The following is an 18848-nucleotide window of genomic DNA, read 5'->3' as shown; positions in this document are numbered from 1 at the left end:
CTCTATCTAGTCTCTATCTCTATCTGGTCTCTCTGGTCTCTCTCTGGTCTCTATCTAGTCTCTATCTCTATCTGGTCTCTCTGGTCTCTCTCGGGTTTCTATCTGGTCACTATCTAGTCTCTCTGGTCTCTATCTAGTCTCTATCTGGTCTCTATCTAGTCTCTATCTGGTCTCTCTCTGGTCTCTATCTGGTCTCTCTCTGATCTCTCTGGTCTCTATCTTGTCTCTCTGGTCTCTCTCTGGTCTCTCTCGTCTCTATCTGGTCTATCTGGTCTCTCTGGTCTCTCTGGTCTCTATCTGGTCTCTCTGCTCTCTCTGGTCTCTCTGGTCTCTCTCATCTCTATCTGGTCTCTATCTAGTCTCTATCTGGCCTCTATCTGGTCTCTATCTAGTCTCTATCTGGTCTCTCTCTGGTCTCTATCTGTCTCTCTGGTGTATTTCTGGTCTCTATCTAGTCTCTATCTGGTCTCTTTGGTCTCTCTCTGGTCTCTCTGGTCTCTCTGGCCTCTATCTGGTCTCTATCTGGTCTCTCTGGTCTCTCTCTGGTCTCTCTGGTCTCTCTGGTCTCTATGGTCTCTATCTGGTCTCTATCTAGTCTCCATCTGGTCTCCATCTGGTCTCTATCTGATCTCTATCTGGTCTCTCTGGTCTCTATCTAGTCTCTATCTAGTCTCCATGGTCTCTATCTGGTCTCTCTCTGGTCTCTATCTGGTCTCTATCTAGTCTCTCTCTGGTCTCTCTGGTATCTCTCTGGTCTCTATCTGGTCTCTCTGGTCTCTCTGGTCTCTATCTGGTCTCTCTGGTCTATCTGGTCTCTCTCTCTCTCTCCGGTCTCTATCTAGTCTGTATCTGGGCTCTCTGGTCTCTATCTGGTCTATCTGGTCTCTCTGGTCTCTCTCTCAAATCTCTATCTGGTCTCTCTGGTCTCTCTCTCTCTGGTCTCTATCTGGTCTCTCTCGAGTTTCTTTCGGGTTTCTTTCTGGGCTAGCTAGTCTTTATCTGGCCTCTCTCTGGTCTCTATCCAGTCTCTCGGGTCTCTCTGGTCTCTCTCGGGTCTCTACCTAGTCTCTTGGGTCTCTCTGGGCTCTCAGGTCTCCACGGTCTCTATTTGGTCTCTCTGGGCTCTCAGGTCTCCATGGTCTCTATTTGGTCTCTCTGGGCTCTCAGGTCTTCATGGTCTCTATTTGTTCTCTCTGGTCTCTCTGGTCTCTCAGGTCTCTCTGGTCTCTCTCTGGTCTCTCTCTGGTCTCTATCTAGTCTCTATTTGGTATCTCTCGTCTCTATCTGGTCTCTCTGGTCTCTTGGTCTCTATCTGGTCTCTTACTCCACAGCTCTCTCTGGTCTCTCTCTGAGTTTATTTTCCTGCTCTTTATGAGTTATCTCTCTGGTTCTCCACACCTCACAGCTCTCTCTCTCTCTCTGTCCCCACTCTCTCCTAGTAGTGATGGCTTGCTTCTGCCCTGAAGAGTACACTCCTGGATGGGTGTGATATTGACTGTCTGTCAGGCTTTCTCCAGTCCCCTGCTGGTTGGGCCTGGATGGGTGTAGTGTTATGATGTGGAGTTTGTATTCTGCTGCCTCACGCTGCACATCTTATTCATGTGCATGTTTGCAAAGTGTTTACTATGCGTTATGTACAGTGGGGGAGGGGTAACATCAAACATAAAGAATGTATGTATTATTTGTTCTTCCAGATTCCGGACTGCTGTACATCAATAGTGATCCCTCATTATGATAAAAGACAACTGTGTTACTTTTCTTACTGTGCTGAATGTCATAGTATTTCATATTTTAAGAAATATAATTTATAATGAAATCCCCTAGCCAGGGGGGTCACTCAACTCTTACCCTACGAGCTTTTCTGTTCTACCTGATAATACATTTCACATACTGTACCTGGTGTCCCAGGTATCTAATCAGTCCCTGATTAGAGGGGAATAATGCAGTGGTACCGGCTTCGGGGACCAGAGTTGAGTTCGAGGGCCCTAGACTGTAACCAGATTATATTTGAACACAGACTTGAATCTGAAATGTAACATTTCACTGTGCTTTAAAAGTTCAGCCTGTATCCCGAGGCTAAATGGGAAGTGGTATAATTATAGTGTGGAGATAACTGTATGTTTAAACACAATGCAGAACATTGCTCCTTTCACAGTCTAACACCGAGTGTGATGAAACTACCAGGTCACACTGTTACTATAAGACTAATCCAAACTGGGAAATGCGTACCCTTTCAGAGATATGTATATATTGTGGCAAGGGTTTCCACATCACCAAGGCCAATAACAAAACAGGCACCAGTAGCACAAATAGAAGGCAAAGGGGAAGTTTATTAGGGGGTTTTCATACACTGGGGAAGAGGGGGAAATACACAAATCACCTCAATCAAATGTATTTATAAAGCCCTTCTTACATCAGCTGATGTCACAAAGTGCTGTACAGAAACCCCAGTCTAAAACCCCAAACAGCAAGCAATGCAGGTGTAGAAGTACGGTGGCTAGGAAAAACTCCCTAGAAAAGGCCAGAACCTCGGAAGAAACCTAGAGAGGAACCAGGCTATGAGGGGTGGCCAGTCCTCTTCCGGCTGTGCCGGGTGGAGATTATAACAGAACATGGTCAAGATGTTCAAATGTTCATAGATGACTAGCAGGGTCAAATAATAATAATCACAGGTCAGCACCTCAGGAGTAAATGTCAGTTGGCTTTTCATAGCCGATCATTCAGAGTATCTCTACCGCTCCTGCTGTCTCTAGAGAGATGGAAACAGCAGGTCTGGGACAGGTAGCACGTCTGGTGAACAGGTCATCCAAAGTGTAGTAAATAACTTCACCATGCTCAAAGGGATATTCAATGTCTGCTTTTTTTATTTCTACCAATAGATGCCCTTCTTTGCGAGGTATTGGAAAACCTCCCTGGTCTTTGTGGTTGAATCTGTGCTTGAAATTCACAGCTCGACTGAGGGACCTTAAAAAGATAATTGTCTGTGTTGGGCACAGAGATGAGGTAGTCATTAAAATAGCATGTTAAACGTTATTATTGCACACAGAGTGAGTCCATGCAACTTATTATGTGACTTGTTAAGCAACTGTTTACTCCTGAACTTCTTTAGGCTTGCCATAACGAAGGGGTTGAGTACTTATTGACTCGAGACATTTCAGCTTATAAGTTTTTATTCATTTGTAAAAAAAAAAAAATTGATAAACATATTTCCACTTCGACATTATGGGGTAGTGCTACTAGGCCAGTGACAGAAAATGGAAATGTAATCCATTTTAAATTCAGGCTGTAAAACACAAAAATGTGGAAAAAGTAATGGGGTGTGAATACTTTCTGAAGGCTGTCCTCTTCTTCCCTGGGTGTTTTGGTTTTTGATACACCAATGTTTTATTGGTTGTGTTGAGGTTGATATAGTGAGATTTTATTGGTTGTGTAGAGGTTGATATAGTGAGGTTGTATTGGTTGTGTTGAGGTTGATATAGTGAGGTTTAATTGGTTGTGTTGAGGTTGATATAGTGAGGTTGTATTGGTTGTGTTGAGGTTGATATAGTGAGGTTTTATTGGTTGTGTTGAGGTTGATATAGTGAGGTTTAATTGGTTGTGTTGAGGTTGATATAGTGAGGTTGTATTGAGGTTGATATAGTGAGGTTGTATTGGTTGTGTTGAGGTTGATATAGTGAGGTTGTATTGAGGTTGATATAGTGAGGATGTTTTGGTTGTGTTGAGGTTGATATAGTGAGGTTATGTTGAGATTGATATAGTGAAATTGTATTGAGGTTGATGTGCTGAGGTTGTATTGGTTGTGTTGAGGTTGATATGGTGAGGTTTTATTGGTTGTGTTGAGGTTGATATAGTGAGGTTTTATTGGTTGTGTTGAGGTTGATATAGTGAGATTTTATTGGTTGTGTTGAGGTTGATATAGTGAGGTTGTATTGGTTGTGTAGAGGTTGATATAGTGAGGTTGTATTGGTTGTGTTGAGGTTGATATAGTGAGGTTTTATTGGTTGTGTTGAGGTTGATATAGTGAGGTTTTATTGGTTGTGTTGAGGTTGATATATAGAGGTTTTATTGGTTGTGTTGAGGTTGAAATAGTGAGGTTTTATTGGTTGTGTTGAGGTTGATATAGTGAGGTTGTATTGAGGTTGATGTGCTGAGGTTTTATTGGTTGTGTTGAGGTTGATATAGTGAGGTTGTATTGTGGTTGATATAGTGAGGTTTTATTGGTTGTGTTGAGGTTGATATAGTGAGGTTGTGTTGAGGTTGATACACAGTCTGATGGTGTTGAGGTTGATACACTGTCTGATGGTGTGTTAAGGTTGATACTCGGATGTTGTGTTGAGGTTGATACTCTGATGTTGTGTTGAGGTTGATACACAGTCTGATGGTGTGTTGAGGTTGATACACTGTCTGATGGTGTGTTAAGGTTGATACTCTGATGTTGTGTTAAGGTTGATACTCTGATATTGTGTTGAGGTTGATACACAGTATGATGGTGTTGAGGTTGATACACAGTCTGATGGTGTGTTGAGGTTGATACTCTGATGGTGTGTTGAGGTTGATACTCTGATGGTGTGTTGAGGTTGATACACAGTCTGATGTTGTGTTGAGGTTGATACACAGTCTGATGGTGTGTTGAGGTTGATACACTGATTGTGTGTTGAGGTTGATACGCTGATGTTGTGTTGAGGTTGATACACAGTCTGATGTTGTGTTGAGGTTGATACACAGTCTGATGGTGTGTTGAGGTTGATACACAGTCTGATGTTGTGTTGAGGTTGATACACAGTCTGATGGTGTGTTGATGTTGATACACAGTCTGATGTTGTGTTGAGGTTGATACTCTGATGGTGTGTTGAGGTTGATACTCTGATGGTGTGTTGAGGTTGATACTCTGATGGTGTGTTGAGGTTGATACTCTGATGTGTGTTAAGGTTGATACTCTGATGTTGTGTTGAGGTTGATACACAGTCTGATGGTGTGTTGAGGTTGATACTCTGATGTTATGTTGAGGTTGATACTCTGATGGTGTGTTGAGGTTGATACACAGTCTGATGGTGTGTTGAGGTTTATACACAGTCTGATGGTATGTTGTCTCCAGCTCATAGGAAAGAGGGTGGGGGACTCAAAAGGATAATCATGTGGAACAAGAAAGGGATGGCTCTGTTTCAGAAATGTACAGCAGGGATGTAAAGTCAGGGTTTAACTGCTCCCCAAAGCATCTTATCTAACAGTTATTGGAAACTTGAAAACCAGTTTTCATTCCAGACTGTTATGGTAGAGAGATCAGAGATCAGTTACAAATGACTGACACAGATAATAGAAGGAAGTGATACTTGTGAAATTAGTTTCTGTTCATCTCAGTTTGAAAGGACTGTTTCTCGGTCTATCTTTCTTAGAGAGGGATTTGTTGTTTCCATCAGTTTGAACTCACTGGTATTTCTCCTCAACAAAATGACTAAAAGTACAATCTTCAGGCATTGTCAACAAAAACACAATTAAGCTCTAAACATTCACTGTAGCTCATTTGGTTTCCTGGAGTTTCTAGTATTGCTGTAGAACATTTCCTCCTTTCCATTTCTCCCCCCTTCGGTCTCATGTCATGTTGTGTTCTCATTAGAACACAGTCAGTTGAGCGATCAGGCTTCATTTTGCCTCAGTCCTTCTCTGTCGCGTTGAATGCCTTGTCACTGTTACAGCATTTAGATTAGAAAGACAGTGAGTCTCTCATAGACGCAGGAAAAGGCATGGGTCCCTTTAACCATCTGTACTATAAACATAGGTATACTGTTTATAAACCTAGACATTAGGTAGCCTGGAATACACTCTGACTATCACTGTTTTTTTTTTTACTATTGTTTCACTTCAACAATAGTGACATGGAGGTCATTATCATTGTTAATTCCAGGCTATGGTCATAGCTTTCAATCTGGTTGTGTATGTCTTGTTTATTGCCTTTCTTGACGCCTGTTAGCGATAGATACTGAATGTGTTAAATTCCCAATCTGTGATATTTACAGACGTTTTGAAAGTTCAAATGTGGGAGTTGACCTTAAAAAGGGTAAACAGTAACTTAGAGGTAAAGAGGTGTCTTGTCTTTCTACTGTAGACTCCATGATAGATAAACTCAGAGCGAACAATAATGTATTCAACAAGGAAATGTCTTTAATCGAGGTTCAATTATATACTGAATAAGCAGGAAGTACACATTGTTTATGTTCAGCATGATGAAAGCACAAGTAGCAGACAAACTGTATAACATATACAAATCATGTAAAAATGTAAATTGATTTACAGCATATATTCAATGATATTATACACCTCATTTTCTGAAATCTGAACATGATTTGTGTGTGCGTGCGTGTGTGTGTGTGTGTGTGTGTGTGTGTGTGTGTGTGTGTGTGTGTGTGTGTGTGTGTGTGTGTGTGTGTGTGTGTGTGTGTGTGTGTGTGCGTGCGTGCGTGTGTGTGTGCGTGCGTGTGTGCCTTTCATTCAGAAATGTAATTCAAAGTAGCGTTCTACCAGAATATATCAGCAATATTCAGACTATTATCAACATACTGTCAACTTCCAAAATAAAGAAAACATCAATTGTGTAAATAGGACGTTAGGCTCTCCTCTCCACCAGCCGCCAGAACAGCTTCAATGAGCCTCGGTATAGATTTGTCTGGAACTCTATTGGATGCGAGCACCATTCTTTCAGGAGAACTGTGGAAAATGTTGTCTCAGGTGCCGCTCTAGAATCTCCCATAAGTGTTCAATTGGGTTGAGATCTGGTGACTGAGACGGCCATGGCATATGGTTTACATCATTTTCCTGCTCATCAAACCATTCAGTGACCACTCGTTCCCTAATGGATGGGGGGGGGCGTTGTCATCCTGGAAGAGACCACTCCCATCAGGATAGATCTGATTCACCATAGGTTGAAGGCGGTCACTCAGAATGGCTGTGTATTTATTGGTGTTTACCGTTCCCTCTAAGTGGTTGAGTGGACCTAAACCATGCCAGGAAAATGCACCCCACACCATAACAGAGCCAGCAGATCCACCCTCATTTACTGAAATGTTTCCTTTTTTTTGGCAGGTACATGTAGTTCAGAGAGTATGAGAATTAAAATATCTCACAGATCCAGTTGTTTGACTTGTGACATTCCTCGTCGTTCCACTCCCCTGGGCCTGATGAATGGTGGATAAACGCCACACACTCCTGGTCGGCCCCTAAAGAGCTGCTAGGCTTTCCAGTCTTCCAATACCTGCAGAATAAACAGAGAATCAGACTGGCCACTCTCCAGTCAGGGAATTTTAATTGACACCGAACTCTTACGCTGTGGTCAGTGGTGTGCCGTCCACCCATTTCCAGGTCCCCTCAGTGTCAACGTTCGTCAGACCGATCCAGGTCTCATTCCCCGGTCCGTATAACCCATTGATAAATGTCTGTTGTTACGGCAGAAAGACAGGATTGTTAATACAAAGTCTCCACTGCACATAAACGCACACATACACACACACACACACACACACACACACGCTCGTGCACACACACACACACACACGCTCGTGCACACACACACGCTCGTGCACACACACACATGCGCGCGTGCGCGCACGCACGCACGCAGACACACACACACACACACACGTACACACGTACACACACACACAAACACACACACACCTGTTCCTCTCTGCTGTTTATGATCACCAGTTGTGCTCCTCTCTCGTTGCAGTCCTTTCTGCTCTCCTCCCAGGTTTTAATCACGGTGGAGGTGTAGTAACAGCTGAAGCCAGATGTCTTCCATCCTTCAGGACAGGGTCTCCCTAGAAATATCAAGATGACATTTTTATTTTCTTATTTTTACATTCATTTTTACTTTCAATAGAAAAAATGCAACATATAAGGAAATAAAAACGGGAACAAAATATTTTCCCAAATATTTATATATATTTAACCTTTATTTAGCTAGGTAAGTCAGTTAAGAACTAATTGTTATTTATGATGATGGCCTACACCGGCCAAACCCGGACGACGCTGGGCCAATTGTGCTCCGCCGTATGGGACTCCCAATCACAGCTGGTTGTGATACTGCCTGGATAAATTGTTAGCCGCATATTATGTGATACAGACAGTCCTTTCCAATGTACTGTAAACTGACATTTTACTGTTAATCTTGTTGTTTAGATTTTCTATCTTCCTTTGTAGCTGGTCTCTCTCATTAGTCAGGTTGTTATAACTGGTCTGTAGCTGGTCTCTCTCTTTAGTCAGATGAATGCGACCAGTGAAGACAGTTACAGATTATTACCTGCAGGAGTACCATGAACTTCCAACTCACACAGAGTGAGCCATTCCGACCTGCCAGGGATGACCACAACAACGTAGCGACCCTCCATCTCATTGCACTGGAAGGTGTGGGTCTCTCCTGCTGGGATGTGGGAGATGACGGCACATCTGAGCGAGAGAGTAAGAAAGATGGACAGACAGATATGGAGTGAAAGAGGGAGAGAGAAAGAGATGAGATAATCAGAGTGATTTAAGACGCTCTATAATGTACCATACATATTCTGACTCTGTTAAATATGAAGCCACAGAATAGCTACAGTAGCATGGACGAAGACCAATGTATCAGAAAACCTTAGAGACAGGACATAAAAATGTACCAACATCTATGTGTGTCACCTGGGGTTGTTGGTGCCGTTGTTCTCCAATGAGTTACCGATGCGGATCTCAGCACCATCAAGCCTCTCAGGACAGCAGTCTCCTCTGTTGGTGAGGGTGACATCTGTTATTCTGTACACATTCAGCAGGTCCACTCTCCACCACGGGTTTCTGTCTTTCAGAGTGTGGGTGCAGGATCCATAGTGTGTGTTTTTTTTCCCATCGATGGCATCGGAAGCGTTGCGATTATTAAACAGTGATGACTGAGTGGCCACTCCATTCAACGCCACATTTCCTACAGGGACATAACGAAGAATGTTTGAATACAGAAAGTACCTGTTTGATTGTTGTAAGCATAGCCTGTGGTTGACAGGACATTTTGAAGATTAGGGCCCTGTTGAATTAGGGACCTCTGAATAAATCACCAGCTGACAAGGAAGGAGAGGAGGATACCTGAGGACGAACTGAGAACAGAGAAACTAGAAAATGTACATTTCCAAATTAAAATGTGCATGCTTGCTAGCTTGTGTTTGTGGTTGTTACATACGTTATAGTAATGATAGTGACTGCAGTAGTAATGGTAATGACTGGTTATAATTGAAAAAAGTAGTTTGATTAATTGAGTGATTGATTGATTTATAGCCTGAACAAGTGATCATTGATGTGGTGTCTGTATCTTTAAAGGTTCAAAAGATACTAATACTGTTGGGGGTGATTTTATGCTAATTTAAGCAACTTTAAATAGTTATAATTAATAAATATTTGTAAAATGTTAAAGTTGATTTTATGTTTGTAGCTGGAATGGTTAAATTGCAGTAGCATTTAAAATGTCTCCCACCGTGTATAGTTGACATTGTGTCCTTAAAATGTAATGTAAATTATTGTGGCTTGATATAGCAAAAGTTTGACTTGAAACATTTCTGAAACATTATTTTTTAGAGTGCTACGTCCTTTATGTACTTCCACAGAGTCAGATGAACTCATGGAAAACAGTTTCATGACTCTGCAGGAGTATGAAGGAAGTTAGAGTTAGTTTTGCGAGCCAATGCTAACTAGCGTTAGTGCAGTGACTGGAAGACTGCAGGTAGAGTAGCTAACGCTAGCGTACCTGTGTCTTGAGATACTGCTGTTTTAGTAATCACAACACCTACTTTCTCTTAACTTTTCCAAACATTTGACGTTTTGATCACTTTCCCAACAACTTGGACAAAAACTTATTGCATATGAAATCTGAAATCAGAACAGAAATATGTTCTACCAATCAAGTTATAGCACTGGGGGAGCATATAAAACGGATTATGTCACACAACTAACCCCTACCCACTAAACTAGCCCACTATAACAAAACCCCACTCACTAACCAAACTACAATAGCAAACCTACTTACAATGGCCCACCTATCTAAAACATTCACTATTACTTCTGCGATGTACTGCTACTAGTACTTCTGGGTTGCTTACTACCACTACCTAGTCTCCCATTGAAGACTACTATCAACTATTTATAAAACAGTCCCTCCCTTCTACTACACCGGCATCAATTCTTCAACACTAACAAATTTCTAAACGTCTTCCAGCAAGCACCATCATATTTCTCTCCCCAAATATTAGCCATTTTGAGTAAAAATGTAGTAATCTAAGTCTAGTGGATGAAATAAGTGATCTAACTGTCTCAACGTAATATAGTTGTTATTGTATTATGTAATACAGACAGTAATTTCCAATTGTTCAGTAAATTGAAATGTTACCTTTGATTTTCAGCTTTTCTGTCTCCCTCTGATGCTGGTCTCTCTCTTTAGTCAGGTTGATATAACTGGTCTGTAGCTGGTCTCTCTCTTTAGTCAGGTTGTTATTACTGGTCTGTAGCTGGTCTCTCTCTTTAGTCAGGTTATTGTAACTGGTCTGTAGCTGGTCTCTCTCTTTAGTCAGGTTGATATAACTGGTCTGTAGCTGGTCTCTCTCTTTAATCAGGTTATTATAACTGGTCTGTAGCTGGTCTCTCTCTTTAGTCAGGTTATTATAACTGGTCTGTAGCTGGTCTCTCTCTTTAGTCAGGTTGATATAACTGGTCTGTAGCTGGTCTCTCTCTTTAGTCAGGTTGATATAACTGGTCTGTAGCTGGTCTCTCTCTTTAGTCAGGTTGTTATTACTGGTCTGTAGCTGGTCTCTCTCTTTAGTCAGGTTATTGTAACTGGTCTGTAGCTGGTCTCTCTCTTTAGTCAGGTTGTTATTACTGGTCTGTAGCTGGTCTCTCTCTTTAGTCAGGTTGTTATAACTGGTCTGTAAGCTGTCTTTCTCTGCACCGGAAAGCTCACCAGTGACTAATGGAACAGTGAAAAAGTTAATCAGTGATTACATCACTGAGGATTTAGAATGCTCCCCCCCCCCCCCCCCCACTCCCTTCTGCCCTCAGGACAACTTCAATTCCTCTGGCAATGGACTCTACGAGGTTCCCGAAAGCGATCCACAGGAATGCTGATCCATGTTGATGCCAATGTTTCCCATAGTTGTGTCAAGTTGGCTGGATGTCCTTTGGGTGGTGGACCATGTTTGATACACATGGGAAACTGCTGAGTGTGAAAAAAAACAGGAGCATTGCAGTTCTTGACACAAACCGGTGCTCCTGGGACCCCTTTCAAAGGCACGTACATATTTTGTCTTGCCCATTCACCCTCTGAATGTCACACAAAGAATCCATGTCTACATTTTCTCAAGTATTAAAATCCTTCTTTAACCTGTCTCTTCCCTTTCAAATACACTGATTGAAGTGGATTTAACAAGTGACATCAATAAGGGGATCATAGCTTTCACCTGGATTCTCCTGGTCAGTCTATGTCATGGAAAGAGCAGGTGTTATTAATGTTCTCTACACTCAGTGTATAAAAGTAATGTAAACCTTACTTGATGATGAATGCGACCAGTGAAGACAGTTACAGATTATTACCTGCAGGAATACCATGAACTTCCAACTCACACAGAGTGAGCCATTCCGACCTGCCAGGGATGACCACAACAACGTAGCGACCCTCCATCTCATTGCACTGGAAGGTGTGGGTCTCTCCTGCTGGGATGTGGGAGATGACGGCACACCTGAGCGAGAGAGTAAGAAAGATGGACAGACAGATATGGAGTGAAAGAGGGAGAGAGAAAGAGATGAGATAATCAGAGTGATTTAAGACGCTCTATAATGTACCATACATATTCTGACTCTGTTAAATATGAAGCCACAGAATAGCTACAGTAGCATGGACGAAGACCAATGTATCAGAAAACCTTAGAGACAGGACATAAAAATGTACCAACATCTATGTGTGTCACCTGGGGTTGTTGGTGCCGTTGTTCTCCAATGAGTTACCGATGCGGATCTCAGCACCATCAAGCCTCTCAGGACAGCAGTCTCCTCTGTTGGTGAGGGTGACATCTGTTATTCTGTACACATTCAGCAGGTCCACTCTCCACCACGGGTTTCTGTCTTTCAGAGTGTGGGTGCAGGATCCATAGTGTGTGTTTTTTTTCCCATCGATGGCATCGGAAGCGTCGCGATTATTATACAGTGATGACTGAGTGGCCACTCCATTCAACGCCACATTTCCTACAGGGACATAACAAAGAATGTTTGAATACAGAAAGTACCTGTTTGATTGTTGTAAGCATAGCCTGTGGTTGACAGGACTTTTTGAAGATTAGGGCCCTGTTGAATTAGGGACCTCTGAATAAATCACCAGCTGACAAGGAAGGAGAGGAGGATACCTGAGGACGAACTGAGAACAGAGAAACTAGAAAATGTACATTTCCAAATTAAAATGTGCATGCTTGCTAGCTTGTATTTGTGGTTGTTACATACGTTATAGTAATGATAGTGACTGCAGTAGTAATGGTAATGACTGGTTATAATTGAAAAAGTAGTTTGATTAATTGAGTGATTGATTGATTTATAGCCTGAACAAGTGATCATTGATGTGGTGTCTGTATCTTTAAAGGTTCAAAAGATACTAATACTGTTGGGGGTGATTTTATGCTAATTTAAGCAACTTTAAATAGTTATAATTTATAAATATTTGTAAAATGTTAAAGTTGATTTTATGTTTGTAGCTGGAATGGTTAAATTGCAGTAGCATTTAAAATGTCTCCCACCGTGTATAGTTGACATTGTGTCCTTAAAATGTTATGTAAATTATTGTGGCTTGATATAGCAAAAGTTTGACTTGAAACATTTCTGAAACATTATTTTTTAGAGTGCTACGTCCTTTATGTACTTCCACAGAGTCAGATGAACTCATGGAAAACAGTTTCATGACTCTGCAGGAGTATGAAGGAAGTTAGAGTTAGTTTTGCGAGCCAATGCTAACTAGCGTTAGTGCAGTGACTGGAAGACTGCAGGTAGAGTAGCTAACGCTAGCGTACCTGTGTCTTGAGATACTGCTGTTTTAGTAACCACAACACCTACTTTCTCTTAACTTTTCCAAACATTTGACGTTTTGATCACTTTCCCAACAACTTGGACAAAAACTTATTGCATATGAAATCTGAAATCAGAACAGAAATATGTTCTACCAATCAAGTTATAGCACTGGGGGAGCATATAAAACGGATTATGTCACACAACTAACCCCTACCCACTAAACTAGCCCACTATAACAAAACCCCACTCACTAACCAAACTACAATAGCAAACCTACTTACAATGGCCCACCTATCTAAAACATTCACTATTACTTCTGCGATGTACTGCTACTAGTACTTCTGGGTTGCTTACTACTACTACCTAGTCTCCCATTGAAGACTACTATCAACTATTTATAAAACAGTACCTCCCTCTACTACACCGGCATCAATTCTTCAACACTAACACATTTCTAAACGTCTTCCAGCAAGCACCATCATATTTCTCTCCCCAAATATTAGCCATTTTGAGTAAAAATGTAGTAATCTAAGTCTAGTGGATGAAATAAGTGATCTAACTGTCTCAACGTAATATAGTTGTTATTGTATTATGTAATACAGACAGTAATTTCCAATTGTTCAGTAAATTGAAATGTTACCTTTGATTTTCAGCTTTTCTGTCTCCCTCTGATGCTGGTCTCTCTCTTTAATCAGGTTATTATAACTGGTCTGTAGCTGGTCTCTCTCTTTAGTCAGGTTGATATAACTGGTCTCTAGCTGGTCTCTCTCTTTAGTCAGGTTGTTATTACTGGTCTGTAGCTGGTCTCTCTCTTTAGTCAGGTTATTGTAACTGGTCTGTAGCTGGTCTCTCTCTTTAGTCAGGTTGTTATTACTGGTCTGTAGCTGGTCTCTCTCTTTAGTCAGGTTATTGTAACTGGTCTGTAGCTGGTCTCTCTCTTTAGTCAGGTTGTTATAACTGGTCTGTAAGCTGTCTTTCTCTGCACCGGAATGCTCACCAGTGACTAATGGAACAGTGAAAAAGTTAATCAGTGATTACATCACTGAGGATTTAGAATGCTCCCCCCCCCCCCACTCCCTTCTGCCCTCAGGACAACTTCAATTCCTCTGGCAATGGACTCTACGAGGTTCCCGAAAGCGATCCACAGGAATGCTGATCCATGTTGATGCCAATGTTTCCCATAGTTGTGTCAAGTTGGCTGGATGTCCTTTGGGTGGTGGACCATGTTTGATACACATGGGAAACTGCTGAGTGTGAAAAAAAACAGGAGCATTGCAGTTCTTGACACAAACCGGTGCTCCTGGGACCTAATACCATCCCCCTTTCAAAGGCACGTACATATTTTGTCTTGCCCATTCACCCTCTGAATGTCACACAAAGAATCCATGTCTACATTTTCTCAAGTATTAAAATCCTTCTTTAACCTGTCTCTTCCCTTTCAAATACACTGATTGAAGTGGATTTAACAAGTGACATCAATAAGGGGATCATAGCTTTCACCTGGATTCTCCTGGTCAGTCTATGTCATGGAAAGAGCAGGTGTTATTAATGTTCTCTACACTCAGTGTATAAAAGTAATGTAAACCTTACTTGATGATGAATGCGACCAGTGAAGACAGTTACAGATTATTACCTGCAGGAGTACCATGAACTTCCAACTCACACAGAGTGAGCCATTCCGACCTGCCAGGGATGACCACAACAACGTAGCGACCCTCCATCTCATTGCACTGGAAGGTGTGGGTCTCTCCTGCTGGGATGTGGGAGATGACGGCACATCTGAGCGAGAGAGTAAGAAAGATGGACAGACAGATATGGAGTGAAAGAGGGAGAGAGAAAGAGATGAGATAATCAGAGTGATTTAAGACGCTCTATAATGTACCATACATATTCTGACTCTGTTAAATATGAAGCCACAGAATAGCTACAGTAGCATGGACGAAGACCAATGTATCAGAAAACCTTAGAGACAGGACATAAAAATGTACCAACATCTATGTGTGTCACCTGGGGTTGTTGATGCCGTTGTTCTCCAATGAGTTACCGATGCGGATCTCAGCACCATCAAGCCTCTCAGGACAGCAGTCTCCTCTGTTGGTGAGGGTGACATCTGTTATTCTGTACACATTCAGCAGGTCCACTCTCCACCACGGGTTTCTGTCTTTCAGAGTGTGGGTGCAGGATCCATAGTGTGTGTTTCTTTTCCCATCGATGGCATCGGAAGCGTCGCGATTATTATACAGTGATGACTGAGTGGCCACTCCATTCAACGCCACATTTCCTACAGGGACATAACAAAGAATGTTTGAATACAGAAAGTACCTGTTTGATTGTTGTAAGCATAGCCTGTGGTTGACAGGACTTTTTGAAGATTAGGGCCCTGTTGAATTAGGGACCTCTGAATAAATCACCAGCTGACAAGGAAGGAGAGGAGGATACCTGAGGACGAACTGAGAACAGAGAAACTAGAAAATGTACATTTCCAAATTAAAATGTGCATGCTTGCTAGCTTGTATTTGTGGTTGTTACATACGTTATAGTAATGATAGTGACTGCAGTAGTAATGGTAATGACTGGTTATAATTGAAAAAGTAGTTTGATTAATTGAGTGATTGATTGATTTATAGCCTGAACAAGTGATCATTGATGTGGTGTCTGTATCTTTAAAGGTTCAAAAGATACTAATACTGTTGGGGGTGATTTTATGCTAATTTAAGCAACTTTAAATAGTTATAATTTATAAATATTTGTAAAATGTTAAAGTTGATTTTATGTTTGTAGCTGGAATGGTTAAATTGCAGTAGCATTTAAAATGTCTCCCACTGTGTATAGTTGACATTGTGTCCTTAAAATGTTATGTAAATTATTGTGGCTTGATATAGCAAAAGTTTGACTTGAAACATTTCTGAAACATTATTTTTTAGAGTGCTACGTCCTTTATGTACTTCCACAGAGTCAGATGAACTCATGGAAAACAGTTTCATGACTCTGCAGGAGTATGAAGGAAGTTAGAGTTAGTTTTGCGAGCCAATGCTAACTAGCGTTAGTGCAGTGACTGGAAGACTGCAGGTAGAGTAGCTAACGCTAGCGTACCTGTGTCTTGAGATACTGCTGTTTTAGTAACCACAACACCTACTTTCTCTTAACTTTTCCAAACATTTGACGTTTTGATCACTTTCCCAACAACTTGGACAAAAACTTATTGCATATGAAATCTGAAATCAGAACAGAAATATGTTCTACCAATCAAGTTATAGCACTGGGGGAGCATATAAAACGGATTATGTCACACAACTAACCCCTACCCACTAAACTAGCCCACTATAACAAAACCCCACTCACTAACCAAACTACAATAGCAAACCTACTTACAATAGCTATCCCATGGCCCACCTATCTAAAACATTCACTATTACTTCTGCGATGTACTGCTACTAGTACTTCTGGGTTGCTTACTACTACTACCTAGTCTCCCATTGAAGACGACTATCAACTATTTATAAAACAGTCCCTCCCTTCTACTACACCGGCATCAATTCTTCAACACTAACAAATTTCTAAACGTCTTCCAGCAAGCACCATCATATTTCTCTCCCCAAATATTAGCCATTTTGAGTAAAAATGTAGTAATCTAAGTCTAGTGGATGAAATAAGTGATCTAACTGTCTCAACGTAATATAGTTGCTATTGTATTATGTAATACAGACAGTAATTTCCAATTGTTCAGTAAATTGAAATGTTACCTTTGATTTTCAGTTTTTCTGTCTCCCTCTGATGCTGGTCTCTCTCTTTAGTCAGGTTGTTATAACTGGTCTGTAAGCTGTCTTTCTCTGCACCGGAAAGCTCACCAGTGACTAATGGAACAGTGAAAAAGTTAATCAGTGATTACATCACTGAGGATTTAGAATGCTTTCTGCCCTCAGGACAACTTCAATTCCTCTGGCAATGGACTCTACGAGGTTCCCGAAAGCGATCCACAGGAATGCTGATCCATGTTGATGCCAATGTTTCCCATAGTTGTGTCAAGTTGGCTGGATGTCCTTTGGGTGGTGGACCATGTTTGATACACATGGGAAACTGCTGAGTGTGAAAAAAAAACAGGAGCATTGCAGTTCTTGACACAAACCGGTGCTCCTGGGACCCCTTTCAAAGGCACGTACATATTTTGTCTTGCCCATTCACCCTCTGAATGTCACACAAAGAATCCATGTCTACATTTTCTCAAGTATTAAAATCCTTCTTTAACCTGTCTCTTCCCTTTCAACTACACTGCTTGAAGTGGATTTAACAAGTGACATCAATAAGGGGATCATAGCTTTCACCTGGATTCTCCTGGTCAGTCTATGTCATGGAAAGAGCAGGTGTTATTAATGTTCTCTACACTCAGTGTATAAAAGTAATGTAAACCTTACTTGATGATGAATGCGACCAGTGAAGACAGTTACAGATTATTACCTGCAGGAGTACCATGAACTTCCAACTCACACAGAGTGAGCCATTCCGACCTGCCAGGGATGACCACAACAACGTAGCGACCCTCCATCTCATTGCACTGGAAGGTGTGGGTCTCTCCTGCTGGGATGTGGGAGATGACGGCACATCTGAGCGAGAGAGTAAGAAAGATGGACAGACAGATATGGAGTGAAAGAGGGAGAGAGAAAGAGATGAGATAATCAGAGTGATTTAAGACGCTCTATAATGTACCATACATATTCTGACTCTTAAATATGAAGCCACAGAATAGCTACAGTAGCATGGACGAAGACCAATGTATCAGAAAACCTTAGAGACAGGACATAAAAATGTACCAACATCTATGTGTGTCACCTGGGGTTGTTGATGCCGTTGTTCTCCAATGAGTTACCGATGCGGATCTCAGCACCATCAAGCCTCTCAGGACAGCAGTCTCCTCTGTTGGTGAGGGTGACATCTGTTATTCTGTACACATACAGCAGGTCCACTCTCCACCACGGGTTTCTGTCTTTCAGAGTGTGGGTGCAGGATCCATAGTGTGTGTTTTTTTTCCCATCGATGGCATCGGAAGCGTCGCGATTATTAAACAGTGATGACTGAGTGGCCACTCCATTCAACGCCACATTTCCTACAGGGACATAACGAAGAATGTTTGAATACAGAAAGTACCTGTTTGATTGTTGTAAGCATAGCCTGTGGTTGACAGGACTTTTTGAAGATTAGGGCCCTGTTGAATTAGGGACCTCTGAATAAATCACCAGCTGACAAGGAAGGAGAGGAGGATACCTGAGGACGAACTGAGAACAGAGAAACTAGAAAATGTACATTTCCAAATTAAAATGTGCATGCTTGCTAGCTTGTATTTGTGGTTGTTACATACGTTATAGTAATGATAGTGACTGCAGTAGTAATGGTAATGACTGGTTATAATTGAAAAAGTAGTTTGATTAATTGAGTGATTGATTGATTTATAGCCTGAACAAGTGATCATTGATGTGGTGTCTGTATCTTTAAAGGTTCAAAAGATACTAATACTGTTGGGGGTGATTTTATGCTAATTTAAGCAACTTTAAATAGTTATAATTTATAAATATTTGTAAAATGTTAAAGTAGATTTTATGTTTGTAGCTGGAATGGTTAAATTGCAGTAGCATTTAAAATGTCTCCCACCGTGTATAGTTGACATTGTGTCCTTAAAATGTTATGTAAATTATTGTGGCTTGATATAGCAAAAGTTTGACTTGAAACATTTCTGAAACATTATTTTTTAGAGTGCTACGTCCTTTATGTACTTCCACAGAGTCAGATGAACTCATGGAAAACAGTTT

General features: G+C 41.3%; 2 protein-coding genes across 2 annotated transcripts in view; one reads left to right on the top strand and one right to left on the bottom strand.

The window, feature by feature from the left end:
• The window catches only part of LOC110528605 (glutamate receptor-interacting protein 2), a 158204-nt gene that overhangs the window by 4158 nt on the left and 135198 nt on the right, over positions 1–18848 (top strand). The gene's annotated exons all lie outside the window — the stretch shown is intronic.
• The window catches only part of LOC110528604 (uncharacterized), a 153436-nt gene continuing 140727 nt past the window's right edge, over positions 6140–18848 (bottom strand). Inside the window, exons 6-19 of the mRNA XM_090242002.1 lie at positions 17875–18148; positions 17503–17648; positions 16791–16901; positions 15055–15328; positions 14681–14826; positions 13688–14050; positions 11964–12237; positions 11590–11735; positions 10394–10966; positions 8668–8941; positions 8294–8439; positions 7669–7811; positions 7318–7427; positions 6140–7246 (exon numbers count right to left, since the gene is read on the bottom strand). Of these exons, the coding sequence (XP_090098128.1) occupies positions 7105–7246; positions 7318–7427; positions 7669–7811; positions 8294–8439; positions 8668–8941; positions 10394–10966; positions 11590–11735; positions 11964–12237; positions 13688–14050; positions 14681–14826; positions 15055–15328; positions 16791–16901; positions 17503–17648; positions 17875–18148 (3122 nt within the window). The 3' untranslated portion in view covers positions 6140–7104. The remainder of the gene's footprint in view (positions 7247–7317; positions 7428–7668; positions 7812–8293; positions 8440–8667; positions 8942–10393; positions 10967–11589; positions 11736–11963; positions 12238–13687; positions 14051–14680; positions 14827–15054; positions 15329–16790; positions 16902–17502; positions 17649–17874; positions 18149–18848) is intronic.

Source organism: Oncorhynchus mykiss, chromosome 7 (assembly GCF_057628025.1).
Source record: "Oncorhynchus mykiss isolate SJ-2025 chromosome 7, ASM5762802v1, whole genome shotgun sequence".
Lineage (NCBI taxonomy): Eukaryota > Metazoa > Chordata > Actinopteri > Salmoniformes > Salmonidae > Oncorhynchus > Oncorhynchus mykiss.
The sequence above is the reverse complement of the archived record's forward strand: the minus strand, read 5'-3'. Positions and strand labels throughout refer to the sequence as shown.